Source organism: Electrona antarctica (assembly GCF_951216825.1).
Source record: "Electrona antarctica genome assembly, chromosome: 1".
Taxonomy (NCBI): Eukaryota; Metazoa; Chordata; class Actinopteri; order Myctophiformes; family Myctophidae; genus Electrona; species Electrona antarctica.
In genome coordinates, this window is record NC_136806.1 from 4190377 (window position 1) to 4217903 (window position 27527).

The 27527-nt window shown below is 45.8% G+C and overlaps 1 protein-coding gene across 1 annotated transcript in view; it reads right to left on the reverse strand.

Moving 5' to 3' along the window:
- The window catches only part of astn1 (astrotactin 1), a gene marked incomplete at its 3' end in the record, with an annotated part of 1033675 nt that overhangs the window by 774728 nt on the left and 231420 nt on the right, over window positions 1-27527 (reverse strand). Inside the window, exons 11-14 of the mRNA XM_079507194.1 lie at window positions 25467-25586; window positions 25237-25351; window positions 24984-25151; window positions 2443-2527 (exon numbers count right to left, since the gene is read on the reverse strand). Of these exons, the coding sequence (XP_079363320.1) occupies window positions 2443-2527; window positions 24984-25151; window positions 25237-25351; window positions 25467-25586 (488 nt within the window). The remainder of the gene's footprint in view (window positions 1-2442; window positions 2528-24983; window positions 25152-25236; window positions 25352-25466; window positions 25587-27527) is intronic.

A 27527-nucleotide genomic window follows, 5' to 3' on the forward strand; every position in this document is an offset into this window, starting at 1 on the left:
TTAATTTATGAAAAAAGTTAAAATACAGAGATAAGAGGTGTCTGCCCATACAGTGGCCCCCTGGAATGAGTTTAAATACAGTGGCCCCCTGGAATGAGTTTAAATACAGTGTCCCCCTGGAATGAGTTTAAATACAGTGGCCCCCTGGAATGAGTTTAAATACAGTGTCCCTCTGGAATGAGTTTAAATACAGTGGCCCCCTGGAATGAGTTTAAATACAGTGGCCCTCTGGAATGAGTTTAAATACAGTGGCCCCCTGGAATGAGTTTAAATACAGTGTCCCCCTGGAATGAGTTTAAATACAGTGGCCCCCTGGAATGAGTTTAAATACAGTGTCCCTCTGGAATGAGTTTAAATACAGTGGCCCCCTGGAATGAGTTTAAATACAGTGTCCCCCTGGAATGAGTTTAAATACAGTGGCCCCCTGGAATGAGTTTAAATACAGTGTCCCCTGGAATGAGTTTAAATACAGTGGCCCCCTGGAATGAGTTTAAATACAGTGTCCCCCTGGAATGAGTTTAAATACAGTGTCCCTCTGGAATGAGTTTAAATACAGTGTCCCCTGGAATGAGTTTAAATACAGTGGCCCCCTGGAATGAGTTTAAATACAGTGTCCCCTGGAATGAGTTTAAATACAGTGTCCCCCTGGAATGAGTTTAAATACAGTGGCCCCCTGGAATGAGTTTAAATACAGTGTCCCCTGGAATGAGTTTAAATACAGTGTCCCTCTGGAATGAGTTTAAATACAGTGGCCCCCTGGAATGAGTTTAAATACAGTGTCCCCCTGGAATGAGTTTAAATACAGTGGCCCCCTGGAATGAGTTTAAATACAGTGTCCCCCTGGAATGAGTTTAAATACAGTGTCCCCCTGGAATGAGTTTAAATACAGTGTCCCCCTGGAATGAGTTTAAATACAGTGTCCCTCTGGAATGAGTTTAAATACAGTGTCCCTCTGGAATGAGTTTAAATACAGTGTCCCCTGGAATGAGTTTAAATACAGTGTCCCCCTGGAATGAGTTTAAATACAGTGTCCCCTGGAATGAGTTTAAATACAGTGTCCCCCTGGAATGAGTTTAAATACAGTGTCCCCTGGAATGAGTTTAAATACAGTGTCCCCCTGGAATGAGTTTAAATACAGTGTCCCCTGGAATGAGTTTAAATACAGTGGCCCCTGGAATGAGTTTAAATACAGTGTCCCCCTGGAATGACTTTAAATACAGGGTCCCTCTGGAATGAGTTTAAATACAGTGGCCCCCTGGAATGAGTTTAAATACAGTGGCCCCCTGGAATGAGTTTAAATACAGTGTCCCTCTGGAATGAGTTTAAATACAGTGTCCCCTGGAATGAGTTTAAATACAGTGTCCCTCTGGAATGAGTTTAAATACAGTGTCCCCTGGAATGAGTTTAAATACAGTGTCCCTCTGGAATGAGTTTAAATACAGTGTCCCTCTGGAATGAGTTTAAATACAGTGTCCCTCTGGAATGAGTTTAAATACAGTGTCCCTCTGGAATGAGTTTAAATACAGTGGCCCCTGGAATGAGTTTAAATACAGTGTCCCTCTGGAATGAGTTTAAATACAGTGTCCCTCTGGAATGAGTTTAAATACAGTGTCCCCTGGAATGAGTTTAAATACAGTGTCCCTCTGGAATGAGTTTAAATACAGTGTCCCCCTGGAATGAGTTCAAATACAGTGGCCCCCTGGAATGAGTTTAAATACAGTGTCCCCTGGAATGAGTTTAAATACAGTGTCCCTCTGGAATGAGTTTAAATACAGTGTCCCTCTGGAATGAGTTTAAATACAGTGGCCCCCTGGAATGAGTTTAAATACAGTGGCCCCCTGGAATGAGTTTAAATACAGTGGCCCCCTGGAATGAGTTTAAATACAGTGTCCCTCTGGAATGAGTTTAAATACAGTGTCCCTCTGGAATGAGTTTAAATACAGTGTCCCTCTCCACCATCAAAGTTGACAACCCCTGTTCCCTTCCTCTTCCTTCCTGAGGTGCCCATTCGACCCTTGGTTGGGCCCCCATTCATTAGAGTTAGGATTAGGGTTAGGATAAGCTCTGAACTCAACCTACCCTTGGTTGGGCCCCATTCGTTAGGGTTAGGGTCACAGGAAAACAAAACACATGCGGTCTCTGAGGCTACTGTTAGGGGAAGCTCTGAACACAACCTACCCTTGGTTGGGCCCCCATTCATTAGAGTTAGGATAAGCTCTAAGCACAACCTACCCTTGGTTGGGCCCCCATTCATTAGAGTTAGGATTAGGGTTAGGATAAGCTCTGAACTCAACCTACCCTTGGTTGGGCCCCCATTCGTTAGGGTTAGGATTAGGGTTAGGGTTAGGAGAAGCTCTGAACACAACCTACCCTTGGTTGGGCCCCCATTCATTAGAGTTAGGATTAGGGTTAGGGTTAGGAGAAGCTCTGAACACAACCTACCCTTGGTTGGGCCCCCATTCGTTGCGGATGCAGAGGTGCTTGTGGACCGGGTCCTTCATGTAGCCTTCCAGGCAGAGACAGTCTCCTGCAACATGAGAAAGAAGAGAAAGGTTAGGATTGTATTCCTCTATCCAGTATGAGGAGTAGCATCTGTATGCACTTTTAACACTTTGGTTGCTACACAATCCAGCCATGCCCATTTGTGCGGTGCTATTGGGTTAACATTGAAGGAAGGACCTTTTCCGGAGCCCACAGCAAAAAAGTCTAGCACCGGACGCATGACTAATTAAAGCCGTATTGATACGTTTATAGCGGTCGGAGTGTTAAAAAACAGAGTTATAAAGCAGTCACACAGCAGCATCAAAGAAAAAACAACTGTTCGAGAAACAAACAATGTTACTGTATATAAAAGTGAGTGAGAGACAATACAAGGGCATAAAAAGACACACACACACACACACACACACACACACACACACACACACACACACACACACACACACACACACACACACACACACACACACACACACACACACACACACACACACACACACACACACACACACACACACGCACACACACGGTCCAGTGCGGCGCCCCCACCGGGGGGGGACGTACTGCTGTATCCTATACTCACTCCCCTACCGGTAAGGCGCCCCCACCGGGAGGGAATTTGGCACTTCCTCATGAGCTTCATTTTCAAGACGGAATGCTTGCTGCCTGATTTGAACACAAAACCTCTGAGGTGGTGAGCAGGACTCTTTTTTTAGTTTTTCCTTTTAGCCTAAGGGCTCCATCTTGCGCCACCATTATTCCTTATCCCTAAACCTATTTGCCATTTTTTACTATTTTGAAAATAATTTTGAAATAGCCGATCTACATCTACATGTTGTGTGCTTGTAGATCAGCTATTTTAACTATTTGAAAAGGTTTTTTTAAAATAGTAAAAAAAAATGGCAAATAACCTTATGGATAAGGTTTAAGGGGTGGCGCAAGATATAGCCCTAAATGTCTGACTGTACCATTCCGTCGATCAAAGTATTAAATCCATCACCATGTTATTTTCAACCCACTGACCCGACAAACATGTTGAACGGCGACACTTAGGCTTCACTCACACCTTCACATCTAGCATACAACATTGTTGCATGCTAGATGTAAACAAAGGGTAAGTGTCATGGCCGCCCCAATGCATTTCCAATGGAAGTCACATGCAGGGTTTGACACAACATTTTTGTTGTACGACTTCCGGCTGTGTTTCGACTGCCCCCCTCCCCCTCATACAACAAAAATGTTGCGTCAAACCATGTGACTCCCATTGGAAATGAATTGCGAGCTTGCCTCAGTCAACAAGTCTCATGCATCAGCTATACAACATTCTGTTGTGCAGGTGTGAGTGAAGTCTTAGGCCGGTGTTGATCGTTTTCCACTCTTCTTCTTCCCCCCCACCCCGCAGTGAACAAGCCAGTCAGAAGTTGTGTTGTTGTTCCTCCATTGTTCCCTTTAGGTAGATCAAGAAGCGCCACAAGTACTTCAGATATACCTGACACGGTGTATTTATAACAACGGTGTGTCAGTACTCCAAACACACTGACACAACGCATTCACAACAAGGTCTCTCTGTGCTTCAAATACACTGACACCGCACATTGTTTATGCAGAGGTTTCTCAGAAGCTCCACTTGCATTAGACCCGCCGTATGTTACAGCCCGTTGTCTTGTTTTCTGTACAGTGCTGTAGTTCTAAATATAAACTAGGCCAGTGGCAACTAATTAATCTGATGCTGATCCGCCGGCCTTCTCCTTGGTTGTGAAGTTCGGAAACAACTGGATGCCGGTTCGTTTTTCTTCTTTTTTTTTTTTTTTGTTCTTTTCTGAAATCCTTGACGTGCTCGCAGTGAGCCAGGATTAATGAGCTGCTACCAGGTGGAAAAAAATCTGTTCATTTGTACAATCAAATACAACTTGTCCTTTAACCCAGGGGTTCTCAACCCATGGGTCGCGACCCCTCGGGGGGTCGCCAAATTATTTTGGGGGGGGTCCCCAAATTATTAAAAAAAAAAAAAAAACACTTTTTATTAAAAAAAATTGCAACTGAATGGCATGGAAATGAAGAGTTTACATAGTACACATAGTACATGCATATACCTTCCCTAATGTATATCTGGTTTCAGTATTTATGTATGGTGTATTGTCTCTATTATTATGGTTATTGTAGCAGTCAATTTATATTGGGGGTCGGGAGGGGGCGTGGCGGGGCGGGGGTCCCGATACATTGCCAAAACATTTCCGGGGGTCTCCGGCCAAAAACGTTGAGAACCCCTGGTTTAACCCATTTAGACCTGAGGCCGATTCTAAAAAATAAAGTCTTCTATATCCATCTATCTAAAACAGTTTTCTGAAAAAGCCGTTTCTATGTCAGTGGTGCTCAACCCCCCCCGAAGCAAAGATTTGAGCAACGTTCACTGTGAAAGAATATATATTCAAATATTTGCACCACATTTCACGATTTTTCAAAAAATAACAGATCTACAAGCTCATAGTGCGGCACCGAGTGCCACACTATGAGCTTGTAGATCTGCTATTTTCCAATAGCTAAAGTATAACATAATGCTTATAACACCAAAAGGGGCTCCAGTCTAGAATGGCATAACCACTTAAAGGGGCATTCCACTCATTTTCAACATTTTACTATGCCATTAATATACCTTAGAGCTGTTGTGTGGAAATAATAAAAAAATTCCCCCCATTCTGTGTTTCCTAGAACTAGAGGTCTGAAAAAAGTCATTAACATGGTGAAACACATCTTGATGATGTCATCAAGATGTGTTTCACCATGTTAATTATTTTTTTCATAATTACAGTTCTAGGAAACAAAGAATGGGGGGACTTTTTTTTATTATTTCCACAGCTCTAAGGTATATTAATGGCATAGTAAAATGTTGAAAATGGGTGGTTTTCCCCTTTAAGCCCCATGTATACTTGGATGTATGAAGGATAGTGAAAAGAGTGGAAAATAAGGGAAATAAGAAATCACGTGATCGCTATAAACCCCGCTCTGTATCGTTCCTGTTCTTGCTCCGCCATTGTGGGATGTTCGATGGAGCGTAACAAACCAACTGCTCGGCGGTTTGACATGGGTTTATTTATTTACCTATTTATTTATTTCACGAAAGCCCTGCATGCAGCGAACGGCACTGACATAATCAACGGTGTTATAGCATAATATTATAATGTATTAATAGCATATTCAATAAACAATGTTTTGTGCATGTCATACAGGCTCGGCAGGGGAGCCATACAGTACACAGCATATCAGTGGTTCCCAAGGTGGGGTCCGGGAGGCGGGGACCCCCAGGGGTCCTTGAGGGAGTTCCAGGGGATACCCAGCTAAATGATCATTTGGAACCAAATGGACCCTTATGGGTCTGTAGCTCTGACAGTTAAATTAACTCTCAAAGTTAAATTAACATTGATTTTACAATATAAATTGTAAAAATGTGCTTGGAGGGCCCTGAATGGCATGGCCAGTGTATGGAACTCCAACCTCCCCCGACAAATCAAACTCAGCTTCGTCTACGCGACGGTAGAATCTGTTCTCCTATATGGCAGTGAATGCTGGACCCTGAAGCCAACCCTGCAGAAGGCTCTAGACGGGTGCTACACCAGAATGTTACGTGTAGTGCTCAACATCAGCAAGAGGACACATGTTACCAACGAGAATCTGTATGCCGGAATATTCAAGGTGAGCGACAAAATAGCAGCCAGGAGAATGAGACTCGCAGGACACTGCCGAAGACACCAAGAGCTCCCAGCCAGCAAACTGGTGCTGTGGGAACCAACACATGGGCACCGCTCACGAGGACGTCCCATACTAACATATGTGGATGTACTCAAGAAAGATGCAGGAGCGCAAAGCACCAACGAGCTGGCCGGATGTATGGAGAACCTGGGATGACTGGAGGCGACGATGGAAGGCTCGTCTGAGGACGACCTATAGAGAGAGGTGGAGAAGGTGGCGGCCCGAGGTGGCGGCCCAAGGTGGCGGCCCGAGGTGGCGGCCCCGGAGAGTCCTGCTCTCTTTGACATGGCGTCCCTGGGTGCGGCTCAGCGAATCTCCCATTTCTAGAATCTCTAATTCTCCCAGATCAAGTGGATTTGTATATTATGCACCTGCGGTTCATTGTTGGGGAGGAAAATAAAACAGACTTTTCAGAGATGCACCGATTCTGCCCGACAGGGGAGGAAACACAGAGGGAGGGAGTGATTCTGCCCGACAGGGGAGGAAACAGAGAGGGAGGGAGTGATTCTGCCCGACAGGGGAGGAGGAAACAGAGAGGGAGGGAGTGATTCTGCCCGACAGGGGAGGAAACAGAGAGGGAGGGAGTGATTCTGCCCGACAGGGGAGGAAACACAGAGGGAGGGAGTGATTCTGCCCGACAGGGGAGGAAACAGGGAGGGAGGGAGTGATTCTGCCCGACAGGGGAGGAGGAAACACAGAGGGAGGGAGTGCCGCTATATGTTGCCTTTTCTTCCCGTTTAATTTGCTGAATACCTCTAAACGTCATTAGCATAAGCCTGCATGTCGACGGTGCCTGTGGAGAGAGATCCATGGGTTCACCTGCCAAGGTAAATCACCCCTGGATTCACCTGCCACGGTAAATCACCCCTGGATTCACCTGCCACGGTAAATCACCCCTGGATTCTGACTAACATTTCAGGAGACAGAATGAGGCCTGCCCCAATAGGCCTATCTCACAGCCCCCTTCCGGTAGATAGTGGTGTCATTTAACATTAGCATTTACATGTTTTTTTCTCTGGAGAATCTAAGTACATTTCCTAATGTAAAAATGTGACAGACCAATATTATTATGAAGCAAACAAGATGGTAAATCAGCTTGAACAGATAGAACAAACCTTACCTTGAGAAAACAAAAGTTGTAGACTTCTTAAATTACCTCTGTTAACATGGATTACCTCTGTCTATGGAGTGACGTCACGCTATCACCACTAACGCGGAAAGGGGGCGTATTAAGGGGGCGGGGAAATTCTGTGAGATAGGCTTATTCAGCCAGCTGAGTAAAAAAAAACAAGAAAAAAAACACCAAAAATACATGTCAACACCAACAGCCCTGACAATATTCACCACTATGACTGACTGTAGACAGACATCCCTAAAATAAATGAATATTAAATAAAATAAAAAAACAGGCCAAACTTCCAGTGCGCACACACACACAGTCACACACACACACAGTCTCACACACACACACACACACACACACACACACACACACACACACACACACACACACACACACACACACACACACACACACACACACACACACACACACACACACACACACACACACACACACACACAACTCTGGTGATCAGGAGACTAATTAAGCTCAAAGAGATTGGCGGTGTGAAGACACGTCCTCCTTCCTCCCTTTGAGCCCAGATCTCCCAGAAGCACCTCGGCAACAAAATAATGACCTTCACGAGGAAACACAGAGAGGCAATCCTGCCGCTATGACCGGCTCTCAGGCATAGCTATTTAACCCAGGGGTTTTCAACCAGTGGTCCTTGAGGAGGTTCCAGGTGGTCCCCAGCTACGTAAATGATGGAGAGTTGGTAACCAAATGGACCCTTATAGATCTTTAACCCATTTTGACCTGAGATCAGATTCTAAAAATGTCTTCTACATCCTGACAGTTTTCTGAAAAAGCTATGTTTCTAATCGTTCTTCGATTTTTCAAAAATAGCAGAGCTACAAGCTCATAGCGCGCCACTCGGTGGCGCGCTATGAGCTTTTAGATCTGCTATTTTTCAATAGCTAAAGTATAACATAATGCTTAGTTAAAACACCAAAACGGATTCCCGTCCAGAATGGGTTTTCAACCAGTGGTCCTTGAGGAGGTTCCAGGTGCCCTGTATGTAACTTATCAATGATAACATACAGGGCTGCCCTGTATGTAACTTATCATTGATAACATACAGGGCAGCCCTGTATCAATGATCATGCATCTCTGCACTCAAACATCGTGGCATCAAGATAACCTTGTTTGTCGACAGGCTTACAAATTGGAATTAGAACATGTTTAGCGCTGGCCGGGATGCTTGTGATTGTGAACCCCAGATCACAGTCGGACATAAGGCGCGGGGACCACCATTTGGTAACATGTCATTGGTCCGACCTCCCGGTTAGATCGACCATTACTAACCCTATCTCTAACTCTAACCTAAACATAACCGCAAGCACGGGAGCAACGCATCCCTCACCAACCTTAATCCGGTCGAACTAACGGGAGGTCGAACCTTAGGGCAGCCCCCCCCACCATTTGAAGAGACCAAGACTTAGAATATATTGTTGTTGTTGGATAATATTTTGTCCACAATTCCGTGCTGTATTGGTTCTTGTAAATGAACCCATTTTGACCTGAGATCAGATTCTAAAAATGTCTTCTACATCCTGACAGTTTTCTGAAAAAGCTATGTTTCTATGTCAGTCGTTCTTCGATTTTTCAAAAATAGCAGACCTACAAGCTCGTAGCGCGCCACTCGGTGGCGCGCTATGAGCTTGTAGATCTGCTATTTTTCAATAGCTAAAGCATAACATAATGCTAACACCAAAAGGGGTTCCCGCCCAAAATGGGCTAATAATGATTTAACTCTTGAGAGCGTGAAATGAACAGATCCATTTGCTTTTCATGTTACACTCAATAGTAAAAGGGTGCATGTACTTGGTTACCAAATACCAACTCCATCTGGGCGGGGACAACCTGGAATCCCTTCAAGGACCAACTCCATCTGGGGACAACCTGGAATCCCTTCAAGGACCAACTCCATCTGGGGACAACCTGGAATCCCTTCAAGGACCACTGGTGGTCCCTGGACCACTGGTTGAGAACCACTGCTCTACGGCAGTGGTTCCCAAAGCGGGGTCCGGGGACCCCCAGGGGTCCTTGAGGGAGTTCTAGGGGGTCCCCAGCTAAATGATAGTTTGGAACCAAATGGACCCTTATTGGTTCATTTGGTTCCATTTGTACACTCTCAGAGTTAAATTAACAGTGATTTTACAATATAAATTGGGGGTCTCAGAGATAGAAATGCCAAATGGGGGTCTGTAGACAGTTTGCATGTCAACGGGTTGAGAATCACTGCTAGAGCCGTACAAATCTTCTCTTATGGGGGTCCCTGGCATATCCCGTGTCAATTTGGGGGTCCTTGACATGAACAAGTTTGTGAACCACTGCTCTATGGAAAAAAACAAGCCCAAAGTTGCTTGTATAGTAAATAGAAATGCACACGTGCACAGCCTTTACTTACAATACCCGTTCACAGTCTCACAGAGTTCAACTACGCTGTCAGCCAAATAATACAAGCTCTTCCCCAGTTCCCACAGAACATCTTCAAAGCCCCAAAAGTCGAAAGTTACAAACGGAGGATGCAACGATTATATAAGTGCAGCACAGCAAATGGGAACGCCGATGAATTTCAGCTTTGAAATTTGACATGCCTTTTTTTTTTGCCCAATAGCGTGTTCCAATTCATTCTCCCACTGTCAGACGAGGTAGAGGAGAGATTGAAATTGCACTGCAGAAATCTTTCTAATGTGTGAATGGATGCTCGTACAGTACGTAGGATACAGAGATGCACGGAGGGGATGAGAGTTGAAGGATGATTGTTTCCGGGGAATGATGATCTGAATAACAGTAATTATACCACAGGTCGTTTCGAGGAAGCAATCTGATTGGTTGAAACATCCTTCTAGCCGTGGGTTAAACCAGCACCATTCACCACCTAATCAAAACAAAGAATTCAGCTGCTCTGTTCTCCCAGAGCGCTAGCAAACTCGGTGGCTAGGCTAGCTAGTTTCTTGGGACATGTGTGGTCGTAGTGACTATCTGTCAATAGATTAAAAAAAATCAGCAATTTTCTTAGTTTTAAGGGTAACTGTTGTATAATTGCAATTTTACACTCGAGGGTGTGGTTTAACGTGATTATTGCCACTTCAGTGATGCTTGCGGAACTCGACTTCGTCTCGTTCCTGACCGCATCACTGTCGTGGCAATAATCACGTTAACCCACACCCTCTCGTGTAATATTGCTTAATTAAACCACAGGTCGTTTCGAGGAAGCAATCTTGATTGGTTGAAACAGCCTTCTAGCCGTGGATCAAACGAGCACCACACCACATCTAATCAAAACAAATAATTCAGCTGCTCTGTTTTCCCAGAGTGCTCTGTTTTCTTCAGTGATACTTGCGGAACTCGACTTTGTCTCGTTCCTGACCGCATCACTGTCGTGGCAATAATCACGTTAAACCACACCCTCGAGTGTAATATTGCTTAATTAACCCATTCAGGGCGGGAACCCCCTTTTGGCGTTTTAAAGCATTATGTTACACTTTAGCTATTGAAAAATAGCAGATCTACAAGCTCACAATATCTGGATCCAATATGTAGTGGAGTAGAAGTAAAAGTATTGGATATTGGAAATACTCAAGTAAAGTGCAAATACCTAAAATCCGTACTTAACTTAGCTACTTTCCACCACAGATTTTTCATTCTCATCATCCGAACAGAGCTGCTTTTAAAAGGTCGGTTCAGCCTACGCAGCACAGCCCTGTGTGCCGTTACCCTGGCAGTGTTCACTCTACTCCCACACCAACCCACCGACCACACCGATGCCCTGGCCCTGGCAGCGTTCACTCTACTCCCACACCGACCCACCGACCACACCGATGCACTGGCCCTGGCAGCGTTCACTCTACTCCCACACCGACCCACCGACCACACCGATGCACTGGCCCTGGCAGCATCCACTCTACTCCCACACCGATGCACTGGCCCTGGCAGCATTCACTCTACTCCCACACCGACCCACCGACCACACCGATGCACTGGCCCTGGCAGCATCCACTCTACTCCCACACCGACCCACCGACCACACCGATGCACTGGCCCTGGCAGCATCCACTCTACTCCCACACCGACCCACCGACCACACCGATGCACTGGCCCTGGCAGCATCCACTCTACTCCCACACCGACCCACCGACCACACCGATGCACTGGCCCTGGCAGCATCCACTCTACTCCCACACCGACCCACCGACCACACCGATGCACTGGCCCTGGCAGCATCCACTCTACTCCCACACCGACCCACCGACCACACCGATGCACTGGCCCTGGCAGCATCCACTCTACTCCCACACCGACCCACCGACCACACCGATGCACTGGCCCTGGCAGCATCCACTCTACTCCCACACCGACCCACCGACCACACCGATGCACTGGCCCTGGCAGCATCCACTCTACTCCCACACCGACCCACCGACCACACCGATGCACTGGCCCTGGCAGCATCCACTCTACTCCCACACCGACCCACCGACCACACCGATGCACTGGCCCTGGCAGCATTCACTCTACTCCCACACCGACCCACCGACCACACCGATGCACTGGCCCTGGCAGCATCCACTCTACTCCCACACCGACCCACCGACCACACCGATGCACTGGCCCTGGCAGCATCCACTCTACTCCCACACCGACCCACCGACCACACCGATGCACTGGCCCTGGCAGCATCCACTCTACTCCCACACTGACCCACCGACCACACCGATGCACTGGCCCTGGCAGCGTTCACTCTACTCCCACACCGACCCACCGACCACACCGATGCACTGGCCCTGGCAGCATCCACTCTACTCCCACACCGACCCACCGACCACACCGATGCACTGGCCCTGGCAGCATTCACTCTACTTCCACACCGACCCACCGACCACACCGATGCACTGGCCCTGGCAGCATTCACTCTACTCCCACACCGACCCACCGACCACACCGATGCACTGGCCCTGGCAGCATCCACTCTACTCCCACACCGACCCACTGACCACCATGCACTGGCCCTGGCAGCGTTCACTCTACTCCCACACCGACCCACCGACCACCATGCACTGGCCCTGGCAGCATTCACTCTACTCCCACACCGACCCACCAACCACCATGCACTGGCCCTGGCAGCATTCACTCTACTCCCACACCGACCCACCGACCACCATGCACTGGCCCTGGCAGCATCCACTCTACTCCCACACCGACCCACCGACCCACCGACCACCATGCACTGGCCCTGGCAGCATTCACTCTACTTCCCCACCGACCCACCGACCACCATGCACTGGCCCTGGCAGCGTTCACTCTACTCCCCCACCGACCCACCGACCACCATGCACTGGCCCTGGCAGCATCCACTCTACTCCCACACCGACCCACCGACCACCATGCACTGGCCCTGGCAGCATTCACTCTACTCCCACACCGACCCACCGACCACCATGCACTGGCCCTTGCAGCATCCACTCTACTCCCACACCGACCACCATGCACTGGCCCTGGCAGCATCCACTCTACTCACACACCGACCACCATGCACTGGCCCTGGCAGCATCCACTCTACTCACACACTGACCCACCGACCCACCGTCCACCATGCACTGGCCCTGGCAACATCACTCTACTCCCACACCGACCCACCGACCACCATGCACTGGCCCTGGCAGCATTCACTCTACTCCCACACCGACCCACCGACCACCATGCACTGGCCCTGGCAGCATCCACTCTACTCCCACACCGACCCACCGACCACCATGCACTGGCCCTGGCAGCATTCACTCTACTCCCACACCGACCCACCGACCACCATGCACTGGCCCTGGCAGCGTTCACTCTACTCCCACACCGACCCACCGACCACCATGCACTGGCCCTGGCAGCATTCACTCTACTCCCACACCGACCCAGCGACCACACCGATGCACTGGCCCTGGCAGCATCCACTCTACTCCCACACCGACCACCATGCACTGGCCCTGGCAGCATTCACTCTACTCCCACACCGACCCACCGACCACACCGATGCACTGGCCCTGGCAGCATTCACTCTACTCCCACACCGACCCACCGACCACACCGATGCACTGGCCCTGGCAACATTCACTCTACTGCCACACCGACCCACCGACCACACCGATGCACTGGCCCTGGCAACATTCACTCTACTCCCACACCGACCCACCGACCACCATGCACTGACCCTGGCAGCATTCCCAAAGGCTAATTATGCTTTGTCAGAAAAGTGTCTCAAACAAAAACCACTCAACAAAAAAAGGACATTTTTTTCAAACAAAATTCAACTTCCTAAATGAGGCTTTGGGGCCCAAACTGAGCCCTGATATAATAGGGCTCAATATAATTGCTACCTTGTTATAAGACAACTTGTACACCAAAAAAAAAGAAGAAGAAGAACTTTACTTTTTGAATGACAGGACAAATTGTGTCCGGCTTAAAACCAGGAAAGCATCTCTCTGTCATTTGAGATTTTTGAGTGGTGCAACCACTCCAAGGAACAGCAATGTCCGTGTTCAACTATGTGTGTGACTATGTTTGTGTGTGACGTTAATGAGCACCAGTACCAATGAGTACCAAAAGTGGCGCTGTTGTGCCAGAAACAGAGAGAGAGAGATAGTGCTGCACTGTTGCCTGCTAATGAGAGAGAGAGAGAGAGAGAGAGAGAGAGAGAGAGATAGTGGGGGGGGGGGGGGATTTGCACCACTCAGTTCACACGGGTGTGATTTTTTTTAACGTTGGCTGTTCAGCAGGTGTACAAGCTCACAGAGCGTCACTTTGTGACGCGCTGCGAGCTTGTACATCTGCTATTTTAACGTCTTTGAAAGATCATGAAAGTGTGAGATCTGTGGAGTTAGAAGGCCTTTTGTAGAATCGGCCTCATAGGTCTTAATCCATTCTGGACGGGAGCCCCCTTTGGTGTTTTAACTAAGCATTTTGTTATACTTTAGCTATTGAAAAATAGCAGATCTACAAGCTCATAGCGCGCCACCGAGTGGCGCGCGATGAACTTGTAGGTCTGCTATTTTTGAAAAATGTGGCGCAAATCTTTGAATATATATTCTTTCAGAGCGAACGTTTTCAAGTCAAATCTTTGCTTCTGGGGGGGGTCCCTGGAACAACATATTTTCAAATGTTGGCGGCCAATTACATATAATTTCTGGGGTCCTTGACATGAAATATTGAGAACCACTGATATAGAAACATATGTATTTCAGAAAACTGTCAGGATTTAGAAGATTTTTTTTTCAATTCCGACGTCAGGCCTAAATGGGTCAAGGTGTTAAAGCTAACGTGGCTGCACCAGTGTGAGATATAACAGCCAGATGGAGTGTTTCATTTAGCTCCAACTATGCTAATCGCCTCATCACGTTTTAATTGCTGTTTCAATAAGCCTCCGCGAGGTCACCTAACACTTGGCTAAAACGTATTCTTCACCCGCGAGGTGTTAATTCTTTTTAATTGCACTTCATGGTTGGTTTTCGTTGTCTTGTGGCTATGCGGTAAAGCTTCACACGCCGGACTGTTATATCATCGCTAGCTGTGTTCGCTCGTCGCCGCTGTCGTTGTCACCTTGGGAAACACTAGCGCTGTGCAGTGTAGTTGTATTTACAGTAGCTCACATGGAGACAGTTGCTGCACGCCAAGACGAGCACTAGACTAAACACTAGCGCTGTGCAGTGTAGTTGTATTTACAGTAGCTCACATGGAGACAGTGTAGTTGTATTTACAGTAGCTCACATGGAGACAGTTGCTGCACGCCAAGACGAAACACTAGCGCTGTGCAGTGTAGTTGTATTTACAGTAGCTCACATGGAGACAGTGTAGTTGTATTTACAGTAGCTCACATGGAGACAGTTGCTGCACGCCAAGACGAGACACTAGAGCTGTGCAGTGTAGTTGTATTTACAGTAGCTCACATGGAGACAGTTGTATTTACAGTAGCTCACATGGAGACAGTTGTATTTACAGTAGCTCACATGGAGACAGTTGTATTTACAGTAGCTCACATGGAGACAGTTGTATTTACAGTAGCTCACATGGAGACAGTTGTATTTACAGTAGCTCACATGGAGACAGTAGTATTTACAGTAGCTCACATGGAGACAGTTGTATTTACAGTAGCTCACATGGAGACAGTTGTATTTACAGTAGCTCACATGGAGACAGTTGTATTTACAGTAGCTCACATGGACAGTTGTATTTACAGTAGCTCACATGGAGACAGTTGTATTTACAGTAGCTCACATGGAGACAGTTGTATTTACAGTAGCTCACATGGAGACAGTTGTATTTACAGTAGCTCACATGGAGACAGTTGTATTTACAGTAGCTCACATGGAGACAGTTGCTGCACGCCAAGACGAGCGGCCTAAAATAGTTGGCCTTGTTAAGCCATTTAGACATGACATTAGATTCTACAAAATGGCTTCTAAATCCTTACAGTTTTCTGGAAAACCTATGTTTCTATATCAGTGGTTCTCAAACTATTTCATCTCAAGGACCCCAAAAATCATATGTATTTAGCCGCCGACCCCCATCTGAAAATATGTTGTTCCAGGGACCACCCAAGCAAAGATCTGAGTTAAAAACGTTGGGGTGCATACTTAGTAGACTAGTCATTGGTTAGACATGGGTTAAGGTTAGGTTTAGGTGTGCTGTCCCGTGGGAGGTTAGGTTTAGGGTGAGGGTTTGAGATATGTTGTAGTTGTAGGACTAATGACTGGTCTAACCAATGACTAGTCTAAACCAAAAACTGTCTAAACTAAGTACTGCACCCAAAAACGTTAGCTCTGAAAGAATATTGATTCAAAGATTTGCACTACATTTTCACGATTTTTCAAAAATAGCAGACCTACAAGCTCATAGCGCGCCACTCGGTGGTGCGCTATGAGCTTGTAGGTCTGCTATTTTGCAATAGCTAAAGTATAACATAATGAAACACCAAAAGGGGTTCCCGTTTTGAATGGGTTAACTGTTACCTGCATGGCGCCGGGTTGTCAGCGGTCGGTGGGCTGGGAGAGCTGCACACTTTGCTACCATTATAAACAGACTTTCTGAGGTGTTGGTTTAGCGGACTATAAGAGTGCACTGGAGGCGTCGGTTTCCCTGAATCACTTTGTGTGCAGTGGAAATTAACTAAGTACATTTACATTATATACTATACCTAAGTAAAATGTTGAGGTATTTGTACTTTACTTGAGTATTTACAATTCCAAATACTTTCACTTCTACGTCACCTCTCAATCCAAATATTGTACTTTTATGTAATTGCTAGTTACTTTGTAGATTTGGATTATTATTACAGCTAGAAGGTCCTGGGTTCGACTCCCGCTGGGGACGCTGTGTGCGTGTTCTCTCCTCCGCGTCATCAGTGCCCATACCCTAGGTGGGCCTGGTGGGGTTGGCCAAAGGGTCTTTCTGTGTGGAGTTTGCATGTTCTTCCCGTGTCCCCTAGGGTATAGGTGCTCTCACAAAAAAACATGAACTATTCCTGGTCTCAAAACTGCCTCCCCCCTTATAAAAATGTCAAGGTCGCGAATACAAGCGGCCGAAATGAGTTTTCTTCGACGGGTGGCTGGCATCTCCCTTAGAGATTGGGTGAGAAGTTCAGTCACACGAGAGAGACTCTGAGTAGAGCCGCTGCTCCTTCGCCTGGAAAGGAGCCAGCTTAGGTGGTTCGGGCATCTGGTTAGGATGCCTCTCGGGCATCTCCCTAGGGAGGTCCTCGACACACGTCCCACTGGGAGGAGACCCCCGGGGCAGACCAAGGCGCAGTTGGAGGAAACACATCGACTCACTGGCCTTAGAACGTCTCGGAATCCCCAAGGAGGAAGACACTAATGTTGCTCTGGAGAGGGAAGTCTGGAGCACTCTGGTGGAGCTGTTGCCCCCGCGACCCGACTACGGATAATCGGTTGAAGACGGATGGATGGATGGATGGTTTGCATGTTCTTCCCGTGTCCCCTAGGGTATAGGTGCCCTCACCAAAAAACATGAACTATTCCTGGTCTCCAAACTGCCTCCGCCCCCCTTATAAAAACAGATATCGTTGCAGCCCCTTCTCACAAGGACAAAAACGTGATGGGATTGAATTGAAGCTATCTAGGCATCACTGTGCAATCTCCTCACAACCCCCAGCATATTGTAATTTCCATGTGCACATTGTTCTGCCCACTGAAGAGGACCCCCGTGTTCTGTATTGTACACAGACACGTGCATGGCTTCACATACACAATGCCCACATACTGCGTGCGCTCCATTAAGAATGTAGCATTATTTAAAATAAGAAAAAATAAATGCAATTATGCATGCAGGCCTTTCTGGTCTAGAAATACCATTTATAGAACCGGGCCGGGCAGAGCAGGGCGGGAAGGGTAGGAGCGAGCGGCGCGGGCCAGTCTCTCAAATTATGTATTCAATTCGTAGAAAAAGCAGACAAGAGTCCCGGGCCGGCGCTCCCACTTTCTGATTCATTTAAAGGTCTTGGAGCTCTCCCGTTGGCCCGGGGGAGAGTAAGTTACGTCTACGCTGATGAATAATAGATGCAAACAAGGATGAACCTGCCTCGTGCCAAGTATTTAGACGTGGATCCATGTCCTGTGGCTGTAATTAGAAAAGGAACCAGTGGGCATTCGGTTCTCAATATGGGGTCTGACTGGGGGACACTTTATTTATTGTTTAATGTAACTGCTTATTGATCAGGGGACAATGCTCATTAATCAACACGTCAGTTTTCACATCCATGGCTTTCCACAGCTACCCCACAGCACAGCCCCACCCCTTATTCCTAAACTACTTGGCCTTTTTTATATATTTTGAAAAACATTTTTGAACAGTAACATTTTAGCCGATCTACAAGCTCACAACGTGTCGATGTAGATCGGCTAGTTGAACTATTTAAAAATATACTATAAGTAGTTTAGGGTTAATAAGGGGTTTGCATGGACGAAAATAGAGCGTCGCAGCGCGACGGGTTGTGAGCTTGTAGATCGGCTGTTTTCAGCATGCAACAAAGTTTAAAATCAGGCATTACGACGCCATCAAGGCCTGCCAAAATACAATTTAGTCGACTAAATCAACTGTAGATGTAGTCGACTGAAATCTTATCACATTTAGTCGACACAACTAAGGGTACAGCATTTCAGATGACTAAAACGTGATTGAACTCAATGGAATTTTATTCAAAGACTTTGACTAAAACTAAATCAAAATCTACACTGCTTGTACAGTCACCCATTAATCAGAAGCAGTGACTGTGGCTTATATACTGTACGTACCTCGGCGAGGCCTGGATACGGATGAATACGAGACATGCAAGGTATGTGTTGCTGAATGTCGGCGAAACGGCAGAAAGGATAAAAAGGACGACGGCAGAGTTCAATCACAATAGCATGACTCCAACAGCATGCAGGAACATGTGGAATGGCATCAGAACCATCGCGGACAACAAAGGCAGTCCCCGGCCGGCACTGTGGGGGCAGGTGTCTGTCTGTCTAGCCCATTCTGGACCGGAACCCCTTTTGGTGTTTTTTAAGTGTTATGTTATACTTTAGCTATTGAAAAATAGCAGATCTACAAGCTCGTAGCGCGGCACCGAGTGCCGCGCTACGAGCTTTGTAGGTCTGCTATTTTTGAAAAATCGTGAAAATGTGGAGCAAATCTTTGAATATATATTCTTTCAGAGGGAACGTTTTTAACTCAAATCTTTGCTTCTGGAACAACATATTTTCAGACGGGGGTCGGCGGCCAATTACATATATATTTTTTGGGAGTCCTTGACATGAAATTGTTTGAGAACCACTGACATAGAAACATGGGTTTTTCAGAAAACTGTCATGATTTAGAAGACATTTTGTAGAATGGAGCTCAGGTCTAAAAGGGCTAGGCATGCTTTGAAGATGAGAGAAGACCCCGGCCATGGCTTTATACAAGAAAAGACCGGGACCCCTGCCCACTGGAAATATAATATAAAAGACCGGGACCCCTGCCCACTGGAAATATCTACAGTGGAGATAGATGAAAAAGGGAATAATCCACAAAGGGTACCAGGCACAAACAGAACCCCGATGCGTATGTAGGCCTACTACAGTAAACTCAAGGTGTGCTCACAGTCGCACACAGAGGAGTCATTTCAGGAAAAAAGTAGGGGGTGGCAAAAAAATACGTTAACAGGGAAAATGCATTGAGATTCAAGGGACTCGACCTCGTCCCTCCCGAATACAAAAAAAGGTGGCTTTTTCGACCATACAGATTTGTAAATTGTAAATTAGCTGCCCCGCCACCGTGAAGGTTGTGGGTTCGAATCCACTGTGTTGCTCCCAGCTTTGTCGAGGGTTCTATACCAGTCTTGGCTTCATTGCACTGGCTTCCGGTTGTTTTGAGAATTGATTTTAAAATGATTTTACTTGTTTATAAAGCTCTCAATGGTCTCGCACCTTCCTACCTACATGACTGCCTGCCTGAATATGTCCCAAACCGCCCCCTAAGGTCTTCCACTGCTGGCCTGCTCGCTTTGCCTAAAAAAATGGCAACAAAAAAATACGGGGAAGCAACTTTTTGCTTCTAGGGGCCGACAGCGTGGAACAAACTCCCAATGTACCTTCGACAGGCAGCCTCTGTAGACATTTTTAAAGCACAGCTCAAGACCCACTTCTACACTCTTGCTTTTAATTGATTTGTTTTTTTGTTTGTTTTTTGTTATTCATGTCCTCACTGTATTGCATTACTGCTTTTGTTTTTAATGTTTATGCCTTGCTTTTCTTTTATTTATTTTTCTCTCTTCATTGCTCTGTAAAGCACTTTGAGCTGCATTTCATGTCATGAAAGGTGCTATACAAATACAGTTTTATTATTATTTATTATTATACACAGACACAATTGTCCTGTGTTCGTGTTCGGGGGGGGAGCGAAGCGGGGAGTGTTGGGCGGGAGGATTAGGACGAAGGCTATGTGTCCTCTCGGTGGAGGCTCCTCATTGCAACACCCGAGCACAGCCAAACATAAAATGACTTGTATTTTAGTTCTACGGGATCTCTTCTCCACTAGTCCCTCCCTATCATTTCAGCACAGTTTTTATTTGTTGACGAAATTGTCACTATATTTAGTCTTAGTTTTAAGTCATCGTAGCTTCGTTTTTTTGTTAGTTTTCGTCAGTGAAAAAAGGTAGTTGACGAACAATTTTTCGTCATAGTTTTAGGCGACAAAATCAACACGGTTCGGTACGGTTACTATCTACCAGTGTTGATTTTGTCGACTAAAACTAAGACGGAAAATGTTCGTCGACTACCTTTTTCCACTGACGAAAACTACATGGAAACTAAATTAAAACTAAGCTATGATGACTAAAACTAAGACTAAATATACTGACAATTTCGTCAACAAATAAATACTAGACTAAAATGTTAGGAAGGGACTAGTGGACAAGAGATCCAGTATAAGTGATTTTACAATTAGTTGCATGCTGAAAATAGCTGAACTACAAGCTCACTTATTTTAAGCAAGTGAAAATCATTACGACGACATCAAGGCCCAACAAAATACAATGTGTTCGACTAAATCAACTGTAGATTTAGTCGACAAAAACTAGACTAACACTAAAACCTTCCAGGTGACTAAAATGTGACTAAAACTAAATTAAAACTATTCAAGAGACTATGACTAAAACTAAAATCAAAATGTGATGCCAAAAACAACACTGCATATAGTATCTATAGCCTACTGTATGTCGGGGAAATAGTTGTTTCATGGCCTCTTGACGTCGATGGTGTCAGGTGACCTCGTCACCCCTGAGTGGATTGTACTGTCGCACATTCCAACGACTTCACTTCACTACAACGGGAATGTTTGCTCGACGGTATTATGACAAAAATAAATACCCTGTTCAAGGCCCGGTGCCAAACCTTAGAGTATATATGAATAGAGACGGCACCCGGAGGAAACCCTGAGGCGAAATGGACATAGTGGCCAAATTTGGTATTGCAGCGTGGGCCCAAACACATGAACACGCTGGTCCGTTGACTATCATTGCGCACGTTCACGATGACACGCAAACGCTGTTTCATACATGAACGTGTGCAATGATAGTCAACGGCACAGCGCGTTCATGTGTTTGGGCCCAATCCATCCCAGAATGCACTCTGTTCTTACCCGGAAGGAGGAGTGGAATCGCCTCATGCGCTTTTGAGCAACTTAATGCAAGTGGATGGGAGGAGAAATCTATATATACTCCAAGTGCCAAACAGACAAAGTTTTCCTTGAGCTTGAGAAGGTGAAAATAAGGACACAAGTTACTTGTCAGCTCTCACAAACTTGAACACACATTGCTTGTGGCATTCTCAGAGGTGATAAGGTTATATTTCAGATATAATATGGCTGAAACAGCACCAATCTTTTCAGTGTTTTGAAACTAACTTAAAAGTCATGCGAGGACCACCATGAGTGATGAGTTATAGATTAACTCATCTCATGCTCTCAAGAGCTGTTGTCAAACATTTTTTTTACTCTAGCCCTTGACCAGTGGTGTAAGAAGTACTCACATCTTCAAGGAGCATTTTGCAGGGCTTTGCTGAAAATGAGCACTTGTGCTCAGCTACTGCCCTCATGGGTAAATAGTCTCGCGTTACCAGACTGTTGCCTCCGCGATTTCCAAACGCTTCAGCATACAGTCTGGAGCAACGGAAGAGCTATCATGCATAAGCGATAAAGCGGAAGTGGAGCCTCCTCGCCACTTCCGTTTCGTCTTTACAGTCGTGCACATTTATCCTAATATAAATAGAAAACATCTAAGCATATATAGCTTGTTGCTTAGCAAAAAAAAAAAGCTCTAAAGATATTTTAATATATATGTTTTTGTGAAAGGAAATGGCAGCTTCCTTACTCAGCTCATGGGGGCTATATATATACTCTATATAGCATTCAGATGTACTACTGGGTAAATAAAGAACTAAGAACAACAAAAAAAAAGACAGAGGAAAAAAATCTTTCACTTAACCCGACCACTGGCTTAATTAATACATTTGCTGTAATTCATGCCAGGATTTCCCCCGTTCAATCCTTATTCTGAAGAGCCATATGTTACTACCACTGTGTGTGTTGTCGCAGCCACATCCGGTCTACCGCTCGGCGATGAGAAAGCCTGATCGTGACCATTACACGTCAGCTATCGGCCGTGGAATAAACCTTGTTTTGACCAGAAATGCCAGTGGGACAAGGAATTGGAAATAAGGTGATCAAAAGAAACAGAGTGGGCGTGGGTGCACGCGCAAGTCACGATGGCGTGCCCCATTTCTGTTGACAACATCACCTAGCAACCCAATGCTAATGTAAGTAGCATTATGACTTGAAACACTATAAAAGACCAATTGCCGTACATCTCTACGGAAATGGCGCTAAGCGTGGTATTTATAAATTGCCGTAGATCTATGGCAATGGCGTTAAATGGGTTAAGTAAAAGTATCAATACTGCAATGTAGACATACTCTGTTACAAGTAAAAGTCCAAAATTAAACATTTACTTGAGTAAAAGTACAAAAGTATTGGCATCAAAATGTACTTCATAAAGTACATTTTAAACTGGTTGGGGGACCCTTGGGGGGGGGGGGGGGGGTCCAAGGGGTAGCAAAAAGTAGTAAACATTCGCTTTGTGCCTTGCCGTGAGCTTATACATCTGCTATTTTTGAGAATCTTTTGAAAAATAGAGACATTTTGGAAAATTCTTATTTAAAACAAAAGACAAATCTTCTCTTCTGGGGTCCCTGGCACAGAACATTTCCGGGTGGGATTCCGTGGCCAAACATACAGTAGGATATTAATTTGGGGGTCCTCAAAAAAGTTTGAGAACTATACCGAACTCTAGGGGTCCATTGGGGTCATTAGGTGCTCTCAGATTGAATAAAGTTTAGTATGCTGCAGAGCACGTTGGCTTATACTGTAGTATTAATTTATTTTTACATAAACCTCACTTTCTTCATACAGAATACTGAGGGCGGGCAGAGTGAGATGAACACTCTTTACATGGAGCGAGAGAGAGAGAGAGAGAGAGAGAGAGAGAGAGAGAGAGAGAGAGAGAGAGAGAGAGAGAGAGAGAGCTTGTTAAACAACAAAAACAAAAAGCAGTAGTCTAGCATTCTGTTTTATCAGAACACTGTTTCTCTTCACTTGGATTGTGTCGTGAATAAAACATGAAGCGTGCCGTAGTAGCGGAACTCACTGTACACGCATCGCATATGGTCCTCGTTTCAAAGGGAAGGAGGGTGGAGGGATGCAGTTAATTAGTGTCCTTAGGGGCCCTTAGGTTGTTGCTGTTTTGCCCTGCCTCATGAGGGCGTACAGTGCAGTACAGTACAGTACAGTACAGTACAGTACAGTACAGTACAGTACAGTACAGTACAGTACAGTACAGTACAGTACAGTACAGTACAAAGTACAGCAGGGGTTCTCAACGTTTTTTGCCCGGGGACCCCCGGAAATGCTTTGGCAATGTATCGGGACCCCCGCCCCGCCCCCTCCCGCCCCCCCAATAGAAATTGACTGATACAATAACCTTAATAATAGAGACAATACACCATAAATAAATACTGAAACCAGATATAATCATTAGGGAAGGTGTATGCATGTACTATGTGTAAACTCTTCATTTCCATTTTCCAGCCATTCAGTGTAGAGTAAATAATTTGGGGACCCCTCGAAATAATTTGCCGACCCCCCGAGGGGTCGCAACCCACGGGTTGAGAACCCCCTGCAGTACAGTACAGACAACATATTATCCTGCTCAGTACTGTGCACAAATGTATATACTGTATATGCGTATATGCCGTGGAGGACATTAAAAATCAATCTGTCATTAATGTGCCATCATCGCAGGCAGTCACATACAGATTACACCACAGGTCGTTTAGAGGAAGCAATCTGATTGGTTGAAACAGCCTTCTAGCCGTGGATCAAACGAGCACCACTCCACACCTAATCAAAACAAATAATTCAGCTGCTTTGTTTTCCCAGAGCGCAGCAAAGTCGGTGGCTAGGCTAGCTAGTTTCGTGGGACATTTGTGGTCGTAGTGACTACATCAGTAATTTTCTTAGTTTTAAGGGTAACTGTTGTATAATTGCAATATTACACTCAAGGGTGTGGTTTAACGTGATTATTGCCACTTCAGTGATGCTTGTGGAACTCGACTACGTCTCGTTCCATACCACATCACTGTCATGGCTATAATCACGTTAAACCACACCCTCTCGTGTAATATTGCTTAAGTGAACACCATCGCTCCAGTGACAAATGCAATACGCATCCATTAGCGATAAAACCAGTAGCTTCCACCATGCTGAATGCTATGGTATTGTTCTGTGATGCAGGCAGGGCTACACATGAAGCACATCTAGACAACAGAAACACCACATAATAGCCCTATAATTATGTTCTTGTACAACGAATAGTGTATGATAATAGACACCCTGGACAAAGTATTTTTTGGAGGGTCACCTATTGAATGGAATCTGACAAAGAAAGACAGACAAGCTGTAGGCCCGTTACCTGTGTCGGGGTCACACCGGTGCTCAAAGGGGTCTAATAATAGTAATAATAATAAAGATGTACCTGTGTCGGGGTCACACTGGTGCTCACAGGGGTCCAGCAGGCGTCGGCCACACAGCTCGTTGAGCCAGGGTCCGCTGGCGTTCTGCTGGTAGTACAGCAACACCTGGGCCGGATTCAGCCAGTCTGACGCATCCAGCTGGTTGCCCTGGAGGAGGATGAACCTGGAGCCTGCAGGGAGGGAAGGAATATAGGGTTAATGACCCTGGAGGATGAACCTGGAGCCTGCAGGGAGGGAAGGTATAGGGTTAATGACCCTGGAGGATGAACCTGACCCTGGAGGAGGATGAACCTGGAGCCTGCAGGGAGGGAGTTAGGGGTTTATGACCCTGGAGGATGAACCTGACCCTGGAGACGGATGAACCTGGAGCCTGCAGGGAGGGAGTTAGGGGTTAATGACCCTGGAGGATGAACCTGACCCTGGAGACGGATGAACCTGGAGCCTGCAGGGAGGGAGTTAGGGGTTAATGACCCTGGAGGATGAACCTGACCCTGGAGACGGATGAACCTGGAGCCTGCAGGGAGGGAGTTAGGGGTTAATGACCCTGGAGGATGAACCTGACCCTGGAGGATGAACCTGACCCTGGAGACGGATGAACCTGGAGCCTGCAGGGAGGGAGTTAGGGGTTAATGACCCTGGAGGAGGATGAACCTGGAGCCTGCAGGGAGGGAAGGACCAAGGTTATTGACCCTGGAGGACGACTCAATGCCATGCAGGTCAGAGAGTCTAAATCTCATTTAATGGTGGTATACATTAGCCTGGTGAAACCACTCCCCCTGCTGGACAACATTTGCTTTCTGCCAGCAGGGAGAGTCTGGGAACTCTCAGGCAGAGATGATGTACTCATGAGTACATCATGTCATCATGATGTACTCATGATGACAATTCTGTCCGGAGCGATATGCGGCTGTATGAGGCCGCTAGAGGCGGGATCAATGCGAGACTTATGACATATTGAAGCGCTGCCACAGCGCAAATGTAAGACTAGACTTTGTCCCACTGCTTCTGGTTCACCGTTTCTGCTTTAGAGATCCCAGATGCAGGCAGGAGGGAAGTGGTGAACTCAATACTGCAACAATCTGGCGAAGTAAGGTTAGGTATATGTGGCTCAAATGTCGAATAAATGGACAATTATTATTTGTGCATAATATTGTCATTCATCGTTTCCATGTTGAAAAATCATGCAGAATGTTATCAAATATTTCCAAACAATTGTGGAAATAGCACATATACAAGCTCAAAACGTTATTGAATCATGTGATCTTTAACTCCATTAAACATATACTGCTGCATTTGGCATATTTCTGGTATTGATATCATATAAATATTATGAATGGACTGTTTCTTTTTGCTTACACCATCTGTGGATGAAAAGGCATTAAATTAAACCCCAAAGCTTCCTATAAGAGCAATGCAAAACGACCTTCTGAAAACAGTCGCACGCACGCACACACACACGAACGCACGCACGCACGCACGCACGCACGCACGCGAAAACTACTTTAACTGCAGAGTTTCACAGTTAGCAATATTATTAGTGCCGACCTCAACAAACACCCGGGACAACACGCAACACCCAAACAGCAGGAGCGCTTAATTAAAACACAGTCTGTGGGAACGGGCAGCGGTGCATAGGTCAGCGTTTTCCACAAACAGACACGCTTCCGAGGGCGGTAGTTTTTAATCAATGCTACAATACCAATTACCACACAGTCTGGATGGAACGCAAAGCCATGAATCATTCACATTTCTGCAGCATTTGCTACGCCAGACGTGTCTCTGTATGAGTCGACTGACACTGTTGATTCTGACAGCAAAGTTCGATGTAGTTTTAGTCAGACTTTTGAATTAAAATTCAAAAGTCTAGTGTGAGTCATATTTTAGTCACCTGAAACTTTTTAGTTTTAGTCTTACCCAGGGGGCAAAGGGGGTTGACCTGCATTTGTCATAACATACAAAGTTGTCCACCAGAAATAATATCTATGACCCCATAGGATCACAACCTATATGGACAACTCGGTCAATTTTGTTGCGAAAGTCCAATATGGCCGCCCCCAATATTAGCCCCTATTAGTTATAATGGGGGGTGAATAGGGCAACATTTTAAACTGAGAGATATTTCCACGAAACTTCTCAGGTTGATCAATGATATGAATACGAACATTTTTTGTATTTCAAGTTTCCATGAAATCCAATATGGCCGCCACAATATGGCCGCCACAATATTAGCACCAAGAAAATAGGTTTTGGCTCTAACTTCTGAACCAGATGAGCTAGAAATGCAAACTTGGTGTCTATTTCATGGTTTCTGACCATGAGAGACTCAATGGAATACCTATTTTTATTATTGGGTGTGTCTGGACCCTTATTGTGCATATTTACAAGATGGTGGCTACCCGAAATAGTGCTTTACCATGATTTCTACCATGATTGTTGACTGTTTTGGCAAACACAAGCAATATTAATCCATTGGCTAAGATTCATGGCACAGAAGGAACATATTTTCTTGAGCTTGCATATTGTCAAAATGGCTGCAAACATGAAAA